Here is a 16,606-nt window from a genome sequence, read left to right as displayed (position 1 = left end):
ATGATTGAAAGTTTTACTTTTCCATTTAAAAAAAAGTTCTCAGCATCTACATGTTTTACCCCGAAAAGACTGCGCGATATACTAACAGCTAGCCCAGTTCCCCGGCATGAAGACAACAACAACCAGATTGAGGTAAATTCGGATGCCACAGCAGTACACTCGCACACACACACACATGCACACAATAATCACAGCTTAGGATTTTTTTTTCACAGACCCTTTTTGGTGATGATAGTTGAAATACGTCTTCATTGACCAAGATAGTTTAGTCAGTCAGGAATATTACAAGTCTATCCCACCGGCTACTAATTGCAACATTGATGGAGTTTAATCCTGAGTAGTTGGCACAAACCGAGTATTAATGTTAAGTCATGCGTGTCAAAGCCAATACAGTGGATTCCAAATTTGCAGGTTTTTCGATCAAAGCATTTGTTGTGAAAACTGCACACACACACACACACCACCAACCAACAGGAGTTCAAACATAATGCTTACCTCATGGTGCAATTAAAAAAAAAAAAAGAATGCGGAACACACAATGTAAATTGTAGTCTGTACACAGACTATGTGGGTATTGAAATAAACGCTAATAAACATGCAAAACAATACTATTTTATTCTAATTTGGGACCCACAAGGCATGTGTGTGTATGTGGGCTTCCCAGCATGCCTCTTTATACATTAGTATAAAATAGTATAGTTTGTATATACAGCGAGTGAGGTAGCTTGAAGAACTCCTGTTGGTTAATGCTGAATGAGTAAGGGTGTATGTACCATGTATCGCTATAGTGCTTCCCAAAGCAAGTTAGTGTTATGTACAATAGTGCCTGAATGCAGCAACATCTCAATTACCCGCGGTTTTTTTTTTTTTTTTCCCACTTGCGGGAGGGCCAAACGAGTGGATCCCAGTGAATTATCGGCGATCCGTTTATTGTAAACTAAAAGATGGACTCTCGGAGTGAGTCGTTTTTTTTTTTTTTATCATTTACAACCCAGATTTAGCAACAAGATCTAAGTGAGATTGAAGGGGATCATGCAATGTTTGCAGGTGGTTATGCTCTCCAGAAAAAAAAAAAAAAACACAATAAATAAATAAATAAAAAGACCTGTGTAAGTGCCACGACAACTTCGTAGACTCTTTATGAAGAAAAAAAAAAAAAGAAGTCCGTGGAAGTGGAGCCAAAAAGGCAACAGTGAATGAATGAGAATGTTTGAAAATAAGAATCTATTGACAGATATATGCTGGGCTGACATGTACGTAGTAGAAAGGACAAGGGGATGGATATCAAGGTAACAGGTTTTCAATTGTTAGACTCCTTCTTTGACCACTAAATTGCATAAGAAACCTGGTATAAAGTAGAAACTGTTCAGCAGCAGATAAAAAAAGCAAGTTAATTTACAGTAGTGACATATTTTACATCATTAGTTTTTTTTCCAAAATAAATAAGATTATACAATTCCAGGTAGGAAGTAAGTGAATTTCGCTGGTAGTGTTCTCAAATTGGCTCTTCTTCTTTGCGAAAAATGACAACCATTCACGGAAAGGGATTGAAGCCAACCAATTCCTTTTGGCTTGCAAAACAAGGGGCGTAGACGCCTGAACGTTTCCCTCTGGAGGCATATCCTTCAACTGGGAAAAAAAAAAAGTCATTTCATAACTACCATGTCCTAAAGCAAGATTATGCATACGCTTTTAAGCAGTGATGCAAATAATGTGAGGAATATATGCACTACCAAATTCTAATCAAATTCCTCCTCTCCCATGCGGACTTGTTGCACGCAATAAAAGCCTGTACTTACCCTGGAATAGTCAAAGTCCCTCTAGTCAAAGGCCATTTCTTGACTTTTTCTTACACAACGAGCCACTTTCCTCTTGAATTCACCGTTGGGGTCCTCCCTCCACTCTTTCTGTGAGAGAAAAATAGTTAGTTCATTCGTTAGTAACTGCTTATCCTATTCAAGGTAATGGGTGAGATGACAAGGAAAACACTGGACTGGTCGCTAATCGATGACATATGCTAGCTGGTCTTTTGAATGACATCATTCCACGATCTGAAAGCCGAACGGCGCAGGTGACGTGCAGTTTAACTCACCGCAGCGTCCACGTTTGCTGGTGAGTCGCTGTTGGGGTCGGCCAGCATGGAGATAACGCTGATCATGATTGTCTCGACGGTGTGGATCGGCAGCCAGCGCTCCTCTGGCTTCTCGTAGCCAAACTTATCCTCTCCGGGCTCGTGTAGGATGGAGATACACACGTCTCCATTTTTTGCAACTGTTTAGGAGTGAATATTTTAAATTTTAGCCTGAATGGTCTGTTTAAAAGTGTCAGTTTCTAGAGATTTCATTCATTTTCGACCGCTTTTCCTCACGAGGGTTGCGTGGGGTGCTGGAGCCTATCCCAGCTGTCTTCGGGAAAGAGGCGGGGTACACCCTGGACTGGTGGCCGGCCAATCACAGGGCACATATAGACAAACAACCATTCACACTCACATTCATAGCTACGGACACTTTGGAGTGGCTAATTAACCTAGCATGTTTTTGGTTAGCGGTTAGCGCGTAGACCTCACTGCTAGAAGACCAGGGTTCAATTCCACTCTAGACCATCTCTGTGTGGAGTTTGCATGTTCTCCCCATGTGGGCTTTCTCCGGGTACTCCGGTTTCCTCCCACATTCCAAAAACATGCTAGGTTAATTAGCGACTCCAAATTGTCCATAGGTATGAATGTGAGTGTGAATGGTTGTTTGTCTATATGTGCCCTGTGATTGGCTGGCGACCAGTCCAGGGTGTAACCCGCCTCTCGCTCAAAGACAGCTGGGACAGGCTCCAGCACCCCCACAACCCTTGTGAGGAAAAAGCGGTAGAAAATGAATGAATGTTTTTGGAATGTGGGAGGAAACCGGAGTACCCGGAGAAAACCCACGCATGCACGGGGAGAACATGCAAACTCCACACAGATATGTCCTAGAGATTTGACTTTTCAAAATTCCATACTTTTTTCCAGACTCAGTAAATACATGTGTATCATTAGCGCTTTAACAATTAATCGATTAATCAAAGATTATTAATTAATCGACCACTGCTTTGCTAATCGAGTACCATAAATTCTAGTGTATACGCCACAAATTTAGAGAAACTGCAGAATGTAAACAGTCTGACATGGTGTCTTCTTATAAAGAACACTAAACTCATCACAGAGCAACTTAACAGTCAAAAGGTATACCTAAGAAATATACAAACAAGTAGCAATATGAGTTTAAATGAGAAAAAAAGTACATTGCGTCGTGGCAAAGCATTTCATTGGAGGACGAGCGGCATAGAAAAAGAATTGATGGCGCAGCAATGCTGGCTCTGTCCACCAGGGGGATCCACAGGAGCCCTCATAGAGCCTGAGATCATTTTGATTTTACTACTATTTCAAACGGATGTAGCTTGAAAATGGTTTGAGATAAATGCATACTATAAAAGAGAAAAATCATCAGTATGTCCCAAAGATTGTGATGGGAGGAAATTTGGAAGTTTGGTTATGTTGACAATCGCTTATGTTGACGTAAGTCAACGTGTCAGAGGTGTTGAGACACGAACAGGTTCCAATACAGCTACAAAGAAGCCTACTCGATAGCTTTTAACTATAGTTTTTGAGTACATCTACAGTATATCATAGTTATCACAACACAATATCAGTGAATGTTATGTGTTATCGTTTTGAATATATTACTTTCTTGGCTACATTTGTTTGACTTTTGTTTCCCATAAGTGTCAAAATCATCACTTATTGTCACCCTTATTTCATAGTTGTTTATTTATCTATGACAGCAGTGTGACACAAATGTTTTATTTTATTATTGTTTTTGTCATGAGCACATTGAAATCCCTCTACTTCTGTATTTATAGTGCGTTCAAATGGAAATGGAACATTTCTAGTTTTACATAGCACACTCAAAATGTAGGGCGGGATTGTTTTCGTCGTTCCGGGTAAAGAATTTAGGCTTCCAATAGCTGCTTGGAAAATGACCACAAATCAAGTAAACATAGTCCGTGTCCCAAACCTGGTCAATGTTTGGGTTACCGAGTGCTTACCATTTGGGTGCCAGATTTCAGTTATGAACTTCATCTTTGGAGGTCGTAAGGGATAATCATAGGGAAAGGTTAAATATGCTTTAAAAAAGCCTCCTTCACTGCAACAGAAAAAAACAGGACAAAGTTTTAAAATGATGCATTTAGAATTTTTTTTGGGGGGGGGGGGGACAAATAAATGGAGACTTACAAAAGGGTATCTTGGGGGCCTATGATCACAACTTCCCATTTATAGATGTCATCATCGTCTATTAGACCTGCTGAAAAGCCCTCCACAGGGTTCTTGTTGAGCTCTGGAAGAGAGGCAGAGGCATATTTCAGGTCTCAGGTTTGCTTGGGCCAAAAAAAAAAAAAAACAGTTTCATGCTTGCCGCATCCATGGGGTCCATGCAGCTTTGTGGAGCAAGTATAAAGAACCTTTTATGGAGCGGTGCAGATCTTGCAGATGCGGCAGGCATGAAATACTTTGATAAATTCACAAGTGCGTGCATGATTTTTTTTCCCCCCTCTCTCCTGTCTTCTTGTCTGCGATGACAAGAAGGTTCATGTTGAGGTTTCACGTTGGGAGTTAGATATTCAGCTCCAGAGTAACAGTGGCAGTTCCCCCTCACTGTGCCCGGACTGCTCTCTTGTGGTGCTGTGTGTGCCCTCAGAAAACACTAACCGGTCCTCTACTGAACTTTACATGTTGAGGCTGCAACAGGAAACATCGGCATGGTCGGAGAAAAACCTTTCATACTTCTTACTAGTGCATCAACAGCCAGCATAAGCAAACTGGGTTATCTTGGTTTTAGGGTGCTTGCTAATGCAGCTGTGTGTGTGTGTGTGTGTGTCACTCGAGTTGTGCTTTAGTGCTTGTTAATGTAAATGCAGATCCTGGAAGATCTAAAAAAAAAAAAAAAAAAATTCTGTGTGGGTTATTGTGTGTTGCTGCTCTATAGGACTCCACCACACAATACAAAGGGCCGAAAAATGAGCATAATGGGTTCCCTTTAAGAAGCAGAGTCATGATGTCATGTACTGTACGGAGTTAGAATGACAATCTATATTCATTCTCATTATAATATGTTTGTGAGCAAGGGCTCCAAATGTATCTGTGACGGTCTAACACAGGGGTGGGCAAACTACGGCCCAGGGGCCACATCCGGCCCGCCAAGTGTTTGAATACGGCCCGCCCAATCTTTCCAAAGTATTTCATTTAAACTCAACATACAACCTGGCATCATGGCCTGAGCCAACCTTTTGATGGTTTTATCAATTTCGTTTTTTGACATGGTCTGTTGTTTACAAAGTGTTCCTGAAAAAAGGGACACAAGCACATAATAATAATAATAATAATTATTATTATTAGATTATTATAATAATTATTAGAACTACTATGATCATTATAATTATTATATTAATTATATAATATTATTGTTATATTTGCATATTTTACATAATAATAATATAATAATTATTATTTTAATTTTATTGTAATTATTATAATATTGTATTAATTTTAAAATATTTAAATATAAATATAAAATAATAAATAATAATAGCAGATGACAATTTTACAGATACAATAATACCAGGTGGACTGTTAGGTGTAAAATATATAGTCTGCCCCCCCCGTAAATTTTGTCATATCAATGCGGCCCGCGAGTCAAAAAGTTTGCCCACCCCTGGTCTAACACAAATAAATGAATAAAAGCAAACACTGAAACATGCTATAAAAATAAAGAGACAAAATAAAAGTATGCACAAATTGAGGAAATGTTTAAAAAGAATTATAAGAAGAAGAATTATAAAAAATAATTACAGACGTAGTAAAACAACAACAAAAAATTTACAGTGGTTAATGTACAACTGAACAACAGGCATGCAATTGTTTAAAATGTTTAAGTATGTATAAACACAGACTGTCTTTTGTGATACAGGAGATATGATAAAGTTACTTTAATAGATGAATAAAGGCCTGATATACACAAATCTGTCAGTGTGCAGTAGCCTACATAGCACATCGTGAAGTGTACCTTCATAAATGCATTTAGTATTTGTATTTCCATTACTGCAATACACTCCACACACAATTTCACCAGTTAATAGCAAGCCCAAGTCGACGAGCAATATTCATTATACTCATCTGTATTTTTATACTTCACGGAGAGGTGTTTGTTTTTAATGCATGGAAGAGTATGACTGGCACTACTCTCATTCGATAAGTATGAGTTAATTAAATGTGATAAATCACTGCGCTGATCATTCCTTTGTTCCGTCAGCTAACTAGAGGCGAACTTGCTAGCCAGTCAGCAAGTGAATTGTAAAATCAAATCACGTTGAGTGGAAGAATGACTCTTATTCATATAACCACAGCCACCGCTATTACGTGTTGCTTCACCAAGGAGCCATTGCGTTGTTTATGATTTTTTTTTTAACCTCAAATGTATAGCGTAAACATGATAGCATCGCCTAGCCGCTAACGACGCTAACGTTGGCTGCTTACCGACGTAAACTTTATATTTGCCACACGTTTGTCACACACATATTGATATTCGTCTTACCTGCTAGTTGTTTTCGAAGAAGTAGCGCTGATTGTTCGGTCATGGTATGTGTACGTTATTGGGAGGGGAAACTGGCTTTTTCAAATACTCTGCGGTAGCCCAGATTTGCTGCCTGCTTCTGATTCCCTCTGTGTTTTGACACAAGCTTCAGCCGCTGACTTTAGCAGTGCGCATGCGTGCAGATTGTTGCCAGCGCGTGTGAGAATCCGCATAGGTGCCAGATATTGTGCTCTTATTCCTTATTTGTTTTTCTCGTAATGTTATCATTATCATTAGTAATTACAAAATTGTTACTCGTCCATGGAAAAATTGAGAATATTATTTAAAATGAAGCTGTTTTTTAATAAACCGGAGTTAGTCCCAAGTATTATTTAAAATAATTGTTGACAGGTGTATAAAGTGAGCATACATGGAATGCTATTTTAAAATTATTTCTGTACTTATGAAATTATGGGTTAGTATAATTACAAATATTGTACATTGAGAATTATACAAAAGATAACGTCAGTAACTGAGGAGATCACAGATTAAAAAAGAGACAACAAAAGAGATCAAATGTAGTTTTTTTTACAGTTACAATAAATATACGACACTGTTGGGGCAAAATTACAAAATCAGGGATCAAATTCACATCATATTTTCCCTACCGTATGTACTGTATATATTTTAAATCTCAAGTGTCTTCAATGACCCCAGGGTTACTTTTGTCAACATTGAACAACCACTGAGTTTGAGGAATGAAAGTTAATATTTCCAAGTGCACTTAAAGGCAACATGTACCATTATGCGGAAGAGAGGTCCGCGGGCGCCATTTTTAATAGACCAGAAGTTAGCTGCTTAGCTAGCGTTAGCTGTTTATTCGCTGAAACTTTTAAACACAAACGTCAACCCAAATAAGGTGTCTATCTTCTATACAGCTACTGAAAATGAATGTAGTGGATCATGTACGGGACATGGCAGCGGCTGGTCTCCACTCCAACGTCCGGATATTGAGCAGCTTGTTGTTGACGATGAGTAATAATAACCCGTAAGTAATATCACGGCGGGTCCGTCTAATTCCTGGAAGGCTTCCCGAACACCTCTATGTAGTCTTCAGCACATTGCTAGTTGATTAGCGACAACGTAAATAACAATCTATGAACACGAATACATTTGGTTAAAACTAATTGCACAGACATTATAAACAACTACGTCGAAATATAAACACCATACACACGAATAGCGACCTAACTGTAACAGTGAGTTAGAATTACGTGTGACAGTATATCAGTTAAATGTTTCTGTTGTTATGTTGGTTTGAAATATTACAGGAATGCAAATGCTACTGACGTTTGAAGGTGTCATTCCATTTACTGTATTGTATTCACTGTATAACTTGCTCCTTCATGTAGCTGCCCTGCACTGTACAGACATTATACAAATATAATTTGTGAGTGCTCTAAATATGTTTTAACGCTGTGTGTTGTATGTTTTTCATTTGTTTTGCCTCTAGAGAGTTGTTCTCCCCCGCCCAGAAGTACCAGCTCTTGGTTTACCATGCTGATGCCATCTTCCACGATAAAGAGTACCGCAATGCTGCCTGTAAATACAGTATGGCACTTCAACAGAAGAAAGTGCTCAGCAAAACATCCAAAGTTCGTACCTCTGCAGGTGGAGCTGCAGCTAACCTTCAGGCACAGGTATAGTCAATAAGACACATTTTTAAATGTGCATAAACTGCGGGGTTCTTCACTTAATGTACGAGAAACTTCTGTTTTGATAACCGAAACAAAACAAAGTTTATGCTATTTATTTGTCCTCTGTGATCATGCTCATGGGAAATGATGATGCATCTTCTGCCCTTATGTCAAGAATGGAGGTCACTGGAACCTATTTTGTTTTCCAGAGTCTTCCTTCAGAGATTGAAGTAAAGTACAAGATAGCTGAATGTTATACGATCTTAAAACTGGATAAAGATGCCATTGCAGTGCTGGATGGGATCCCGTCCCGACAGCGGACTCCAAAGGTAAGCTTCTTTAATTGTGGTGATCATAATGCTGGGAACTGTTGACGCTGACTGGCGTTGACGTAAGCGGTTGTTGGCATAACCGATGCAAGCATTACTTGCACCTTAACTTGTGACTTTTGCCAAACAATAAGCAGAATAGGTGGTCATAAAATATTTTTAAACCTACTACATTTATACACATTATTTTAATTCTTGTGTTTTCATATTATACTCTTTACAAACTTTGAGTCATAATTGTTTTGATAGCGTCGTGCAGATGGAAATCAAAATCCATTAACCATTGATTCATAGATGGATAGATGGACTTTTTTTTATCGTCATTGCACAATATAAATATCGTTGCCTGGCTCCCGCATAATAATAAATAATAATAATGTGGAGAATAAATAGATGACATCAAATATGAACAACAATGTACAGCGTAAACAGTAATTTGTACAAATAATTTAGAATAAATAATAATTTATTATAAAAATAATAATAAATAAATCATTAAAACTTAATAGAAATTAACACTCAAAATGGTACCAGTAAGTTAATAATTAATTTCTTATCCCGCTTGTCCTCCAATGAAATCCTTTGCTCAGACGCAGTGGTACTTTTATATTTTCTAGGCACTTTTAGGTGTTAAGTTGCTGTGTGATGAGTTGAGTGTACTTTGTAAGACGACACTGTGAGTCACACTTATATTGAGTATTGGTCGACAAGCTCGCCGTGGGTTCTTTCATAGCTCGTGATAGGCTCCTATCTATTTAAGAGCTACCTGGTTCTGACTGACTTGTGTGTGCCACAATATCTATATGTGCTATACGCCACTGCAGCTTATACATCGGAATTTCTGGTAATAGCATAGCCACTGGAAATGTACACTATCACACAGCACTTGGCCCTTTTTAAATGTGCTCCTTGTTTCATTGATGTGCTGAAGAACCAGTATTGAACCGATCTCAAGAATAAAAATCAGGCTCTCTAGTATCTCTAGTATGGCATCCCTCACAATAAAAAAAAAATTCTCTACAATATTTTAATGTACTTTTTCATGTCTTCTTACCTTAGATCAGTATGATGCTAGCTAACTTGTACAGGAAAGCTGGGCAGGAACGCTCGGCAGTGACGAGCTACAAAGAAGTCCTCCGACAGTGCCCCCTGGCCATGGATGCGATCATTGGTATGCACAACACACACCTCATATTGTCTCATATTGTCCTTCAAAAGTCATCATCATCATCATCAATCATAAAAAGCTTTTTTTTTCATCTCTTTGTAAAAACCTGTAACTGTTCTTGCCTTCCGTAGGTCTTTTGTCTTTATCAGTGAAAGGAGCTGAAGTGGCGTCCATGACTATGGACGTCATCCAGAGTGTCCCCAACCTGGATTGGCTGTCTGTGTGGATAAAGGCGTATGCCTTCATACACGCGGGTGATAATCAAAGGGCCATCAACACCATTTGGTAAGCAAAATACCATACCTGAGTAAACCTGAGTTGGTAGGAGCCTATCCCCAGCTGATTTTAGGCAAGAGGCGGGGTGCATCCTGGAACACAAACATTAAAAGTGATCAAAAATTTAAGACCACAGCCTTTTAAAAAGGAAAAGTCTTGGCGAAAACGTGGATTCACTGTCATCAACTCCATTGCTGACCTGCATAAGCAAGGCCTCTTGCAGCGAATCGTTGCTTTTAAAAGATCCTGAGGGTTGTGGAACAAATAAAAGCCAAGTGGTACACCCAAAAAAAATTCACTCGGCCCTTCACTAGGCAACTGCAGGGTCTTGAGACACACGCTAACTCGCAAACTAGAGAGCTAGCGACCTAAACGGTAGCCTTAAATAGCCCAAAACTTACCACTTCCACACGGATACGGAGGATAACTATTAACAGTTATTTAACCTTTAACATGAACATTAATCAAACGTAATAATTTTTTCTGGGTACATGATACCATACAGCATCCATATCAAACTTGCGCGGGGCCGCACTAACATTAAACTTTCATATCAAGGCGGGGGCTTCAAACTAGTGTCCTGCGGGCCACGTGTTTGAGACCCCTGGCATAGGAGATGCGTGCATCACACACCCAGAAGATCTTTAGGCCATACTTGGCTTGCCACCTGGACAAATTATGAAGATATTTCAAGAAAACAACCTGACCGGGTCATTTTTGACCCACTTATGCATCTAAGGGTTAAGAACATAAACCATTTTCAATGGCATCAAACAAGGTTTCAGCGTTTTTTGAGCCCACTTTTCAGTCCACTTTTTGCCTCACTCCCATTTTGAAGCTTTACTTAGTACCTCCTTAAGACCCGACAGTGCAAAATATTAATTCTTGCAATTTTTCCCCGCATGTTCCTCCATCCTGTCTCAGTTCTCTGGAGAAGAAGTCTTTATTGCGGGACAATGTGGACCTCCTGGTGAGCCTGGCAGATGTCTACTTCAGGGCAGGTGACACAAAGAATGCCATCCTGAAATTTGAACAAGCCCAGATGCTGGACCCGTATCTCATCAAAGGTACCCCTAGAAAAAAAAATTATATCTTGTAAATGAAAATCAAAATAATGTATTATAAGGGCTGCCATCTTGATTGACAGGAATGGACGTCTATGGCTACTTGCTGGCCCGAGAAGGACACCTTGAAGATGTTGAGGTTCTGGGAGGGCGATTGTTCAATATTTCAGACCAGCACGCAGAACCTTGGGTGATTTCAGGGTGAGTATATAAGCCGCCAGACTGCTTACATAATACTACAACAGGGGTCTTAAACTCAATTTACCTGGGGGGCCACCGGAGCTAGGTTCTGGGTGAAGCCGGGCCGCATCAGGTTTTCAAAAAAAACAAAAAAAACAAAACCCATTTATTAAAAACTGGAAAAAAATCTTCAATGCTTTTGCTTCTGCTATACACTACGCTTTTTCAGTACTTTGGTTCCGGTTTTCCACACCAAAATATCCGATAAAATATTCCACTGTTCTCAAATATCTTAATTTTTTATTTTTCTATACACAAAATAAGATAAAAAATAAATAAATAAACAAATTAAGAATAAAGACAATAAATCAATCAATCTGTAATAAATAAGTAAAATAATAATAAAACAGCAAATAAGAAAAACGTAAGAAACCACATACAGTTGGTAGAGAAATATTTTTTTTCAGATTCAAATGTACAGTATTAACAGTTATTTAACCTTTAACATGAACATGAATGAAACTTAATAATTTGACCCAATTAGCAAGTTAGCATCGTACTCAGTTCCATCCGGGAGCAGCGTCGTAACTTTAACAACATGTTTGATGAGATGCTTTATGTTATGTTTTATTCCGAATCATTTCCTGCATTTATTTGTACCCTTTTTATTTATTATTTATTTGTAGCCTTTAGCTTCATTGCTAATCCAAAGCAAAACAGGGGCAAAAAAATCATGCAAAAATCATGTTAATTGTGTCCGGTGTGCACACAGCTTTCAAACTGGTGTCTCGCGGGCCGCATTTGGCCCGCGGGCCGCAAGTTTGAGACCCCTGTACTACAATTTTTTTTTAGCATAAATATATACATATTTACATATAATCTTTTATTATTTATAAGCTTTGTGCGTATTTCTAATAACCCAATGCTTGCGCTGTCAGTTGCCACAGCTTCTACAGCAAGCGCTACTCCAGAGCGCTTTACCTCGGCGCTAAGGCCATCCAGCTGAACAGCAACAGCGTGCAGGCTCTCCTCCTGAAGGGGGCGGCATTGAGAAACATGGGCCGCGTCCAGGAAGCCATCATCCATTTCCGCGAGGCCATGCGCTTGGCGCCGTGCAGACTTGACTGCTACGAAGGCACGTTTGCTTCACCCTCTGCGAGACCCCCCACGCCCGCCCGTCGCCGAGTATTAATAGCTGTGTCACTGCAGGTCTGATCGACTGTTACCTGGCGTCCAATGGCATCAGAGAGGCCATGGGGATGGCCAATAACATCTACAAGACCTTAGGGGCCAACGCACAGACCCTCACCATCCTGGCCACCGTGTGCCTGGAGGACCCCGTGACCCAGGAGAAAGCCAAGACTTTACTGGATAAAGCTCTGGCTCAGAGGCCCGACTACACAAAGGCCGTGGTGAAAAAGGCCGAACTACTGAGTATGTAGTAGTACTACAACTAATACTACTTTTTTTTTATTTTGAATTGTCATAAACTGCATTTTTTTGTGAAGGTCGAGAACAGAAACACGAAGAAGGCATCGCTTTGCTTCGCAAGGCCCTGGCCAATCAGAGCGACTGTGTGCTGCACAGGATGCTCGGAGACTTCCTGGTGGCGGTTAATGATTACCAGGAGGCCATGGATCAGTATAGCATCGCGCTAAGGTAACCGAATATTCCATTGTTTTAACCAGGGCTGTCCAAACAGCAAGAATATTCCACTAAAGTCTTGCCAAAATTCCGTAGTCTGGACCCAAATGATCAGAAGTCCCTAGAAGGCATGCAGAAAATGGAGAAAGAGGAGAGTCCCACGGACGCCACGGTGGAGCTGGACGGCGACGACATGGAGGGCAGCGGTGAAGACGGCGACCTCGAGGGCAGCGACAGCGAGGCGGCACAGTGGGCCGACCAGGAACAGTGGTTTGGGATGCAGTGACGCGAGGCCGCCGCGAGGGGGACTGACACGCCGGAATCGCACCGCGGCAGTTTTCATTTCATTTTCAAAACACAAGGTCAGTATTAAGTCCACTCATTTGTTACTGATTTTTGAACATCGATGCTAACTATGCCTTGTTTGCTAACGCAACCCGGAATTAAATGAAGCATCATTGTGAAAGATGCTATATAATGATATATACATTATTATTATTATTATTATTATTAACATTCAATCAGTGGTGTCTGGTGATATTTGATACATTTTGGTATATATCGTCATGTCGGAATGCATAAATGTAAATATTTTTTAAACTGTACAATTAAAATTGTGTTGACGTGGACGACACGGCCCAACTTTATGCAAAGTTCCCACACAAAAAGAACGACAACATTCATGAAACCTAAATTTTATTTACCTGAATCCAACATTCATCAGAGCAGTGGTAATCACTGCATCTGCTCCATTTTTTTTAAATAGCCCATAAAAGCATTTCCTTAGGAAAGATCAACTGTTTTTAACGCATATCTAAAACACTTTGTAGCCATTAAATCTTGACATCGTCTATTAATTACACAAGGCAGCAGATTTGAGCAAGACATGCACCAAAAACAGTATGAAGATGTTCAGGTCAAAAAAAAGGAGGCATTTGAAAGCTGATAGCGTTCTCGCTTGGCTCCTCAATGCGCAAAAGAACAGAAAAGGACCAACGAGGACATTTTATTTCCAAATTCCAACCCAGCTCTGTCTTCACTTTTCTGACATGCAGCTCATGTTACTGTAAAGTGTGCTGCCCCAAAAACACACATGCACAACACAAAATCAAAGCCAACAGATTTTTTTTTTTGGGGGGGGGGGGGGGGGAACTTGGGCCTACATGGCCTTGGCTGGAAAGAGAAAAGAGAGCGGGAATTAAACCACTGCACATATTATCATACCAAGTGTTTACAAGTCTACTAACAAATGGCAGAAATGATGTGTTGGTTTGAAATGAAGGCGCTTTAAACTAATTTATGAATTCTAGTTTAATAAAAAAAAAAAAAAAAAATGTAAAAATGCAATAACACAAAAATGGACGGGTAGTATAGTTGGCATGCAGGGTCACACTAGTGTACTCACACACACACACACACACACACACACACACACACACAGGAAGGCCTTGCAGGAAATAACCTAGAAAAATAAAAGCTCAAAGTACTCGTTGGTACAGGCACACCAAAAGCCGACTAAAATGACGTCCTATACGTCCTACTGCTGTGCTTATTATTATTATTATTATGTACAGATATACACACTTCCATGTGAAGTATCATATACAGTATATTCAAGTACAGTATGTGCACATTTATACATTACACTTCAAAGACTGATCAAATTATAGGAAAAAAGTGTGTATGGAATGGAATGAGGTGACAAAATGTGGACAAAGGCGTTTGGAAGGATGTCCAAAGTCCGGGCCAGGGGCCATTTGCAGCCCGCGGGTTGTTTTTGTACCAATAAAAAAGAACCCGCAATACTACATTATGAAAGATTATTAGGGGCACATTGGAAAGAAAAAAAAAACCATTTCATTGTCTCGACTATAAAAAAAAAAATTACAGTCATGATTTTATATTTTTTTAAATTATAGACTAGAAAAATACTGAAAACTTTTGGGGTGCCAAAATTGAAATTTAGCTTGGTGTGGGTTACGGCTAAAACATTAGCCCGTGTTAGAGATCTTATTCAAACCTGCAATAAAAGCCTGTTGTTTTGGCCATCAAGTCTGGTGCTTGTGTGTCGCACCCAACATTACAGTAACAGTAACACCTAGCGACCAGTGTAGAATAAAAAAAACATTTAATTGCCTTGACTATAAAAAAAAATTACAGCAGTCATGATTTAATATTTTTTAATTATAGACTAGAAAAATATTTAATATTTTGGGGGTGCCAAAATTGAAATTCAGCTTGGTGTGGGTTACGGCTACAACATTAGCCCGTGTTAGAGATCTTATTCAAACCTGCAATAAAAGCCTGTTGTTTTGGCCATCAAGTCTGGTGCTTGTGTGTCTCACCCAACATTATAGTAAAATTACTGACAGCCATGGAATATTATGTTTTTATATTTTAAATGTGTTTAATAAGTCATACTGTTTAAGCGGAATAATCTAAATCTAATTACAACGGTCACTTTTATTGCAAATGTTTGATCAGAGAACATCAACGTCACATTGAATTGTTTTCGGTACGTATGAGAATATTAAAAATGGCCCCCCGCATCTTTTCATTTTGTTGCATGCGGCCCTTGACGGGATGTGAAAAAGTTTGGACACCCTCGCCGTGTATGTTACTAGAATAGCAGTGAGGTAGCTGTGCTCTGCCTAATGCAGAAAAATCATGAAGAAAAGCTCCTAATTCCTAAATGAATACGCCGCAGAAAGACAAGATGAAATATATGAACTCAAGGTGCTCATGTTTTGGCTAAAAAGATATTTCTTCTTACCAGGCACTTTTATGCTTACCTTCACTAGTACAACATAGGAGGAGAACTCATTCATTCATTCATTTTCTACCGTTTATCCTCACGAGGGTTGTGGGGGTGCTGGAGCCTATCCCAGCTGTCTTCGGGGTAGTGAGAGGCGCGGTACACCCTGGACTGGTGGCGAGCCAATCACAGGGCACATATAGACAAACAACCATTCACACTCACATTCATACCTATGGACAATTTGGAGTCGCTAATTAACCTAGCATGTTTTTTGGAATGTGGGAGGAAACCGGAGTACCCGGAGAAAATTCGGGGAGAACATGCAAACTCCACACAGAGATGGCCGAGGGTGGGGAAAGAAAATAAGAAGCCAAAAAGTTACCACTTCCACACAACATAGGAGAACTCATTAATTCATATTCTACCGTTTATCCTCACAAGGGTTGTGGGGGTGCTGGAGCCTATCCCAGCTGTCTTCGGGGTAGTGAGAGGCGCGGTACACCCTGGACTGGTGGCGAGCCAATCACAGGGCACATATAGACAAACAACCATTCACACTCACATTCATACCTATGGACAATTTGGAGTCGCTAATTAACCTAGCATGTTTTTTGGAATGTGGGAGGAAACCGGAATACCCGGAGAAAATTCGGGGAGAACATGCAAACTCCACACAGAGATGGCCGAGGGTGGGGAAAGAAAATAAGAAGCCAAAAAGTTACCACTTCCACACAACATAGGAGAACTCATTCATTCATATTCTACCGTTTATCCTCACAAGGGTTGTGGGGGTGCTGGAGCCTATCCCAGCTGTCTTCGGGGTAGCGAAAGGCGGGGTACACTCTGGACTGGTGGCGAGCCAATCACAGGGCACATATAGACAAACAACCA

At 39.9% G+C, this 16,606-nt stretch overlaps 2 protein-coding genes across 2 annotated transcripts; one reads left to right on the top strand and one right to left on the bottom strand.

Annotated features, from left to right (window-relative positions):
• Positions 1-1,146: 1,146 nt before the first annotated feature.
• On the bottom strand, positions 1,147-6,789 carry LOC131128655 (ubiquitin-conjugating enzyme E2 G1-like). Its single transcript, XM_058071722.2, has 6 exons — positions 6,621-6,789; positions 4,265-4,367; positions 4,078-4,175; positions 2,093-2,271; positions 1,800-1,907; positions 1,147-1,629 (listed from the first exon to the last, which is right to left on the bottom strand). Exons 1-5 carry the CDS (start codon positions 6,661-6,663, stop codon positions 1,821-1,823), a joined length of 510 nt encoding a protein of 169 aa, XP_057927705.1. The 5' UTR covers positions 6,664-6,789; the 3' UTR covers positions 1,147-1,629; positions 1,800-1,820.
• A 626-nt stretch (positions 6,790-7,415) lies between these two features.
• anapc7 (anaphase promoting complex subunit 7) lies at positions 7,416-14,622 on the top strand. Its single transcript, XM_058070094.2, has 11 exons — positions 7,416-7,647; positions 8,113-8,299; positions 8,506-8,625; positions 9,685-9,796; positions 9,925-10,078; positions 10,994-11,136; positions 11,217-11,334; positions 12,252-12,448; positions 12,523-12,747; positions 12,822-12,972; positions 13,054-14,622. Exons 1-11 carry the CDS (start codon positions 7,547-7,549, stop codon positions 13,241-13,243), a joined length of 1,698 nt encoding a protein of 565 aa, XP_057926077.1. The 5' UTR covers positions 7,416-7,546; the 3' UTR covers positions 13,244-14,622.
• The last annotated feature ends 1,984 nt before the right edge of the window (positions 14,623-16,606 follow it).

The sequence above is a fragment of the Doryrhamphus excisus genome, linkage group LG3 (genome assembly GCF_037039965.1).
Source record: "Doryrhamphus excisus strain RoL-2023G ecotype Guam linkage group LG3, RoL_Dexc_Guam_v1.1, whole genome shotgun sequence".
NCBI classification, from domain to species: Eukaryota; Metazoa; Chordata; class Actinopteri; order Syngnathiformes; family Syngnathidae; genus Doryrhamphus; species Doryrhamphus excisus.
This window is presented reverse-complemented; position numbering and strand designations above follow the sequence as displayed.

Bases quoted from the DNA above. Each gene is read 5' to 3' on its own strand.
- anapc7 (XM_058070094.2), top strand. From the start codon at position 7,547: ATGAATGTAGTGGATCATGTACGGGACATGGCAGCGGCTGGTCTCCAC. The intron at 11,137-11,216 runs GTACCCCTAGAA...CTTGATTGACAG, and splicing joins GGACCCGTATCTCATCAAAG to GAATGGACGTCTATGGCTAC. The intron at 11,335-12,251 runs GTGAGTATATAA...TTGCGCTGTCAG, and splicing joins GAACCTTGGGTGATTTCAGG to TTGCCACAGCTTCTACAGCA.
- LOC131128655 (XM_058071722.2), bottom strand. From the start codon at position 6,663: ATGACCGAACAATCAGCGCTACTTCTTCGAAAACAACTAGCAG. The intron at 4,176-4,264 runs GTAAGTCTCCAT...TTTCTGTTGCAG, and splicing joins GGCCCCCAAGATACCCTTTT to TGAAGGAGGCTTTTTTAAAG. The intron at 1,908-2,092 runs GTGAGTTAAACT...TTTCTCTCACAG, and splicing joins CAGCAAACGTGGACGCTGCG to AAAGAGTGGAGGGAGGACCC.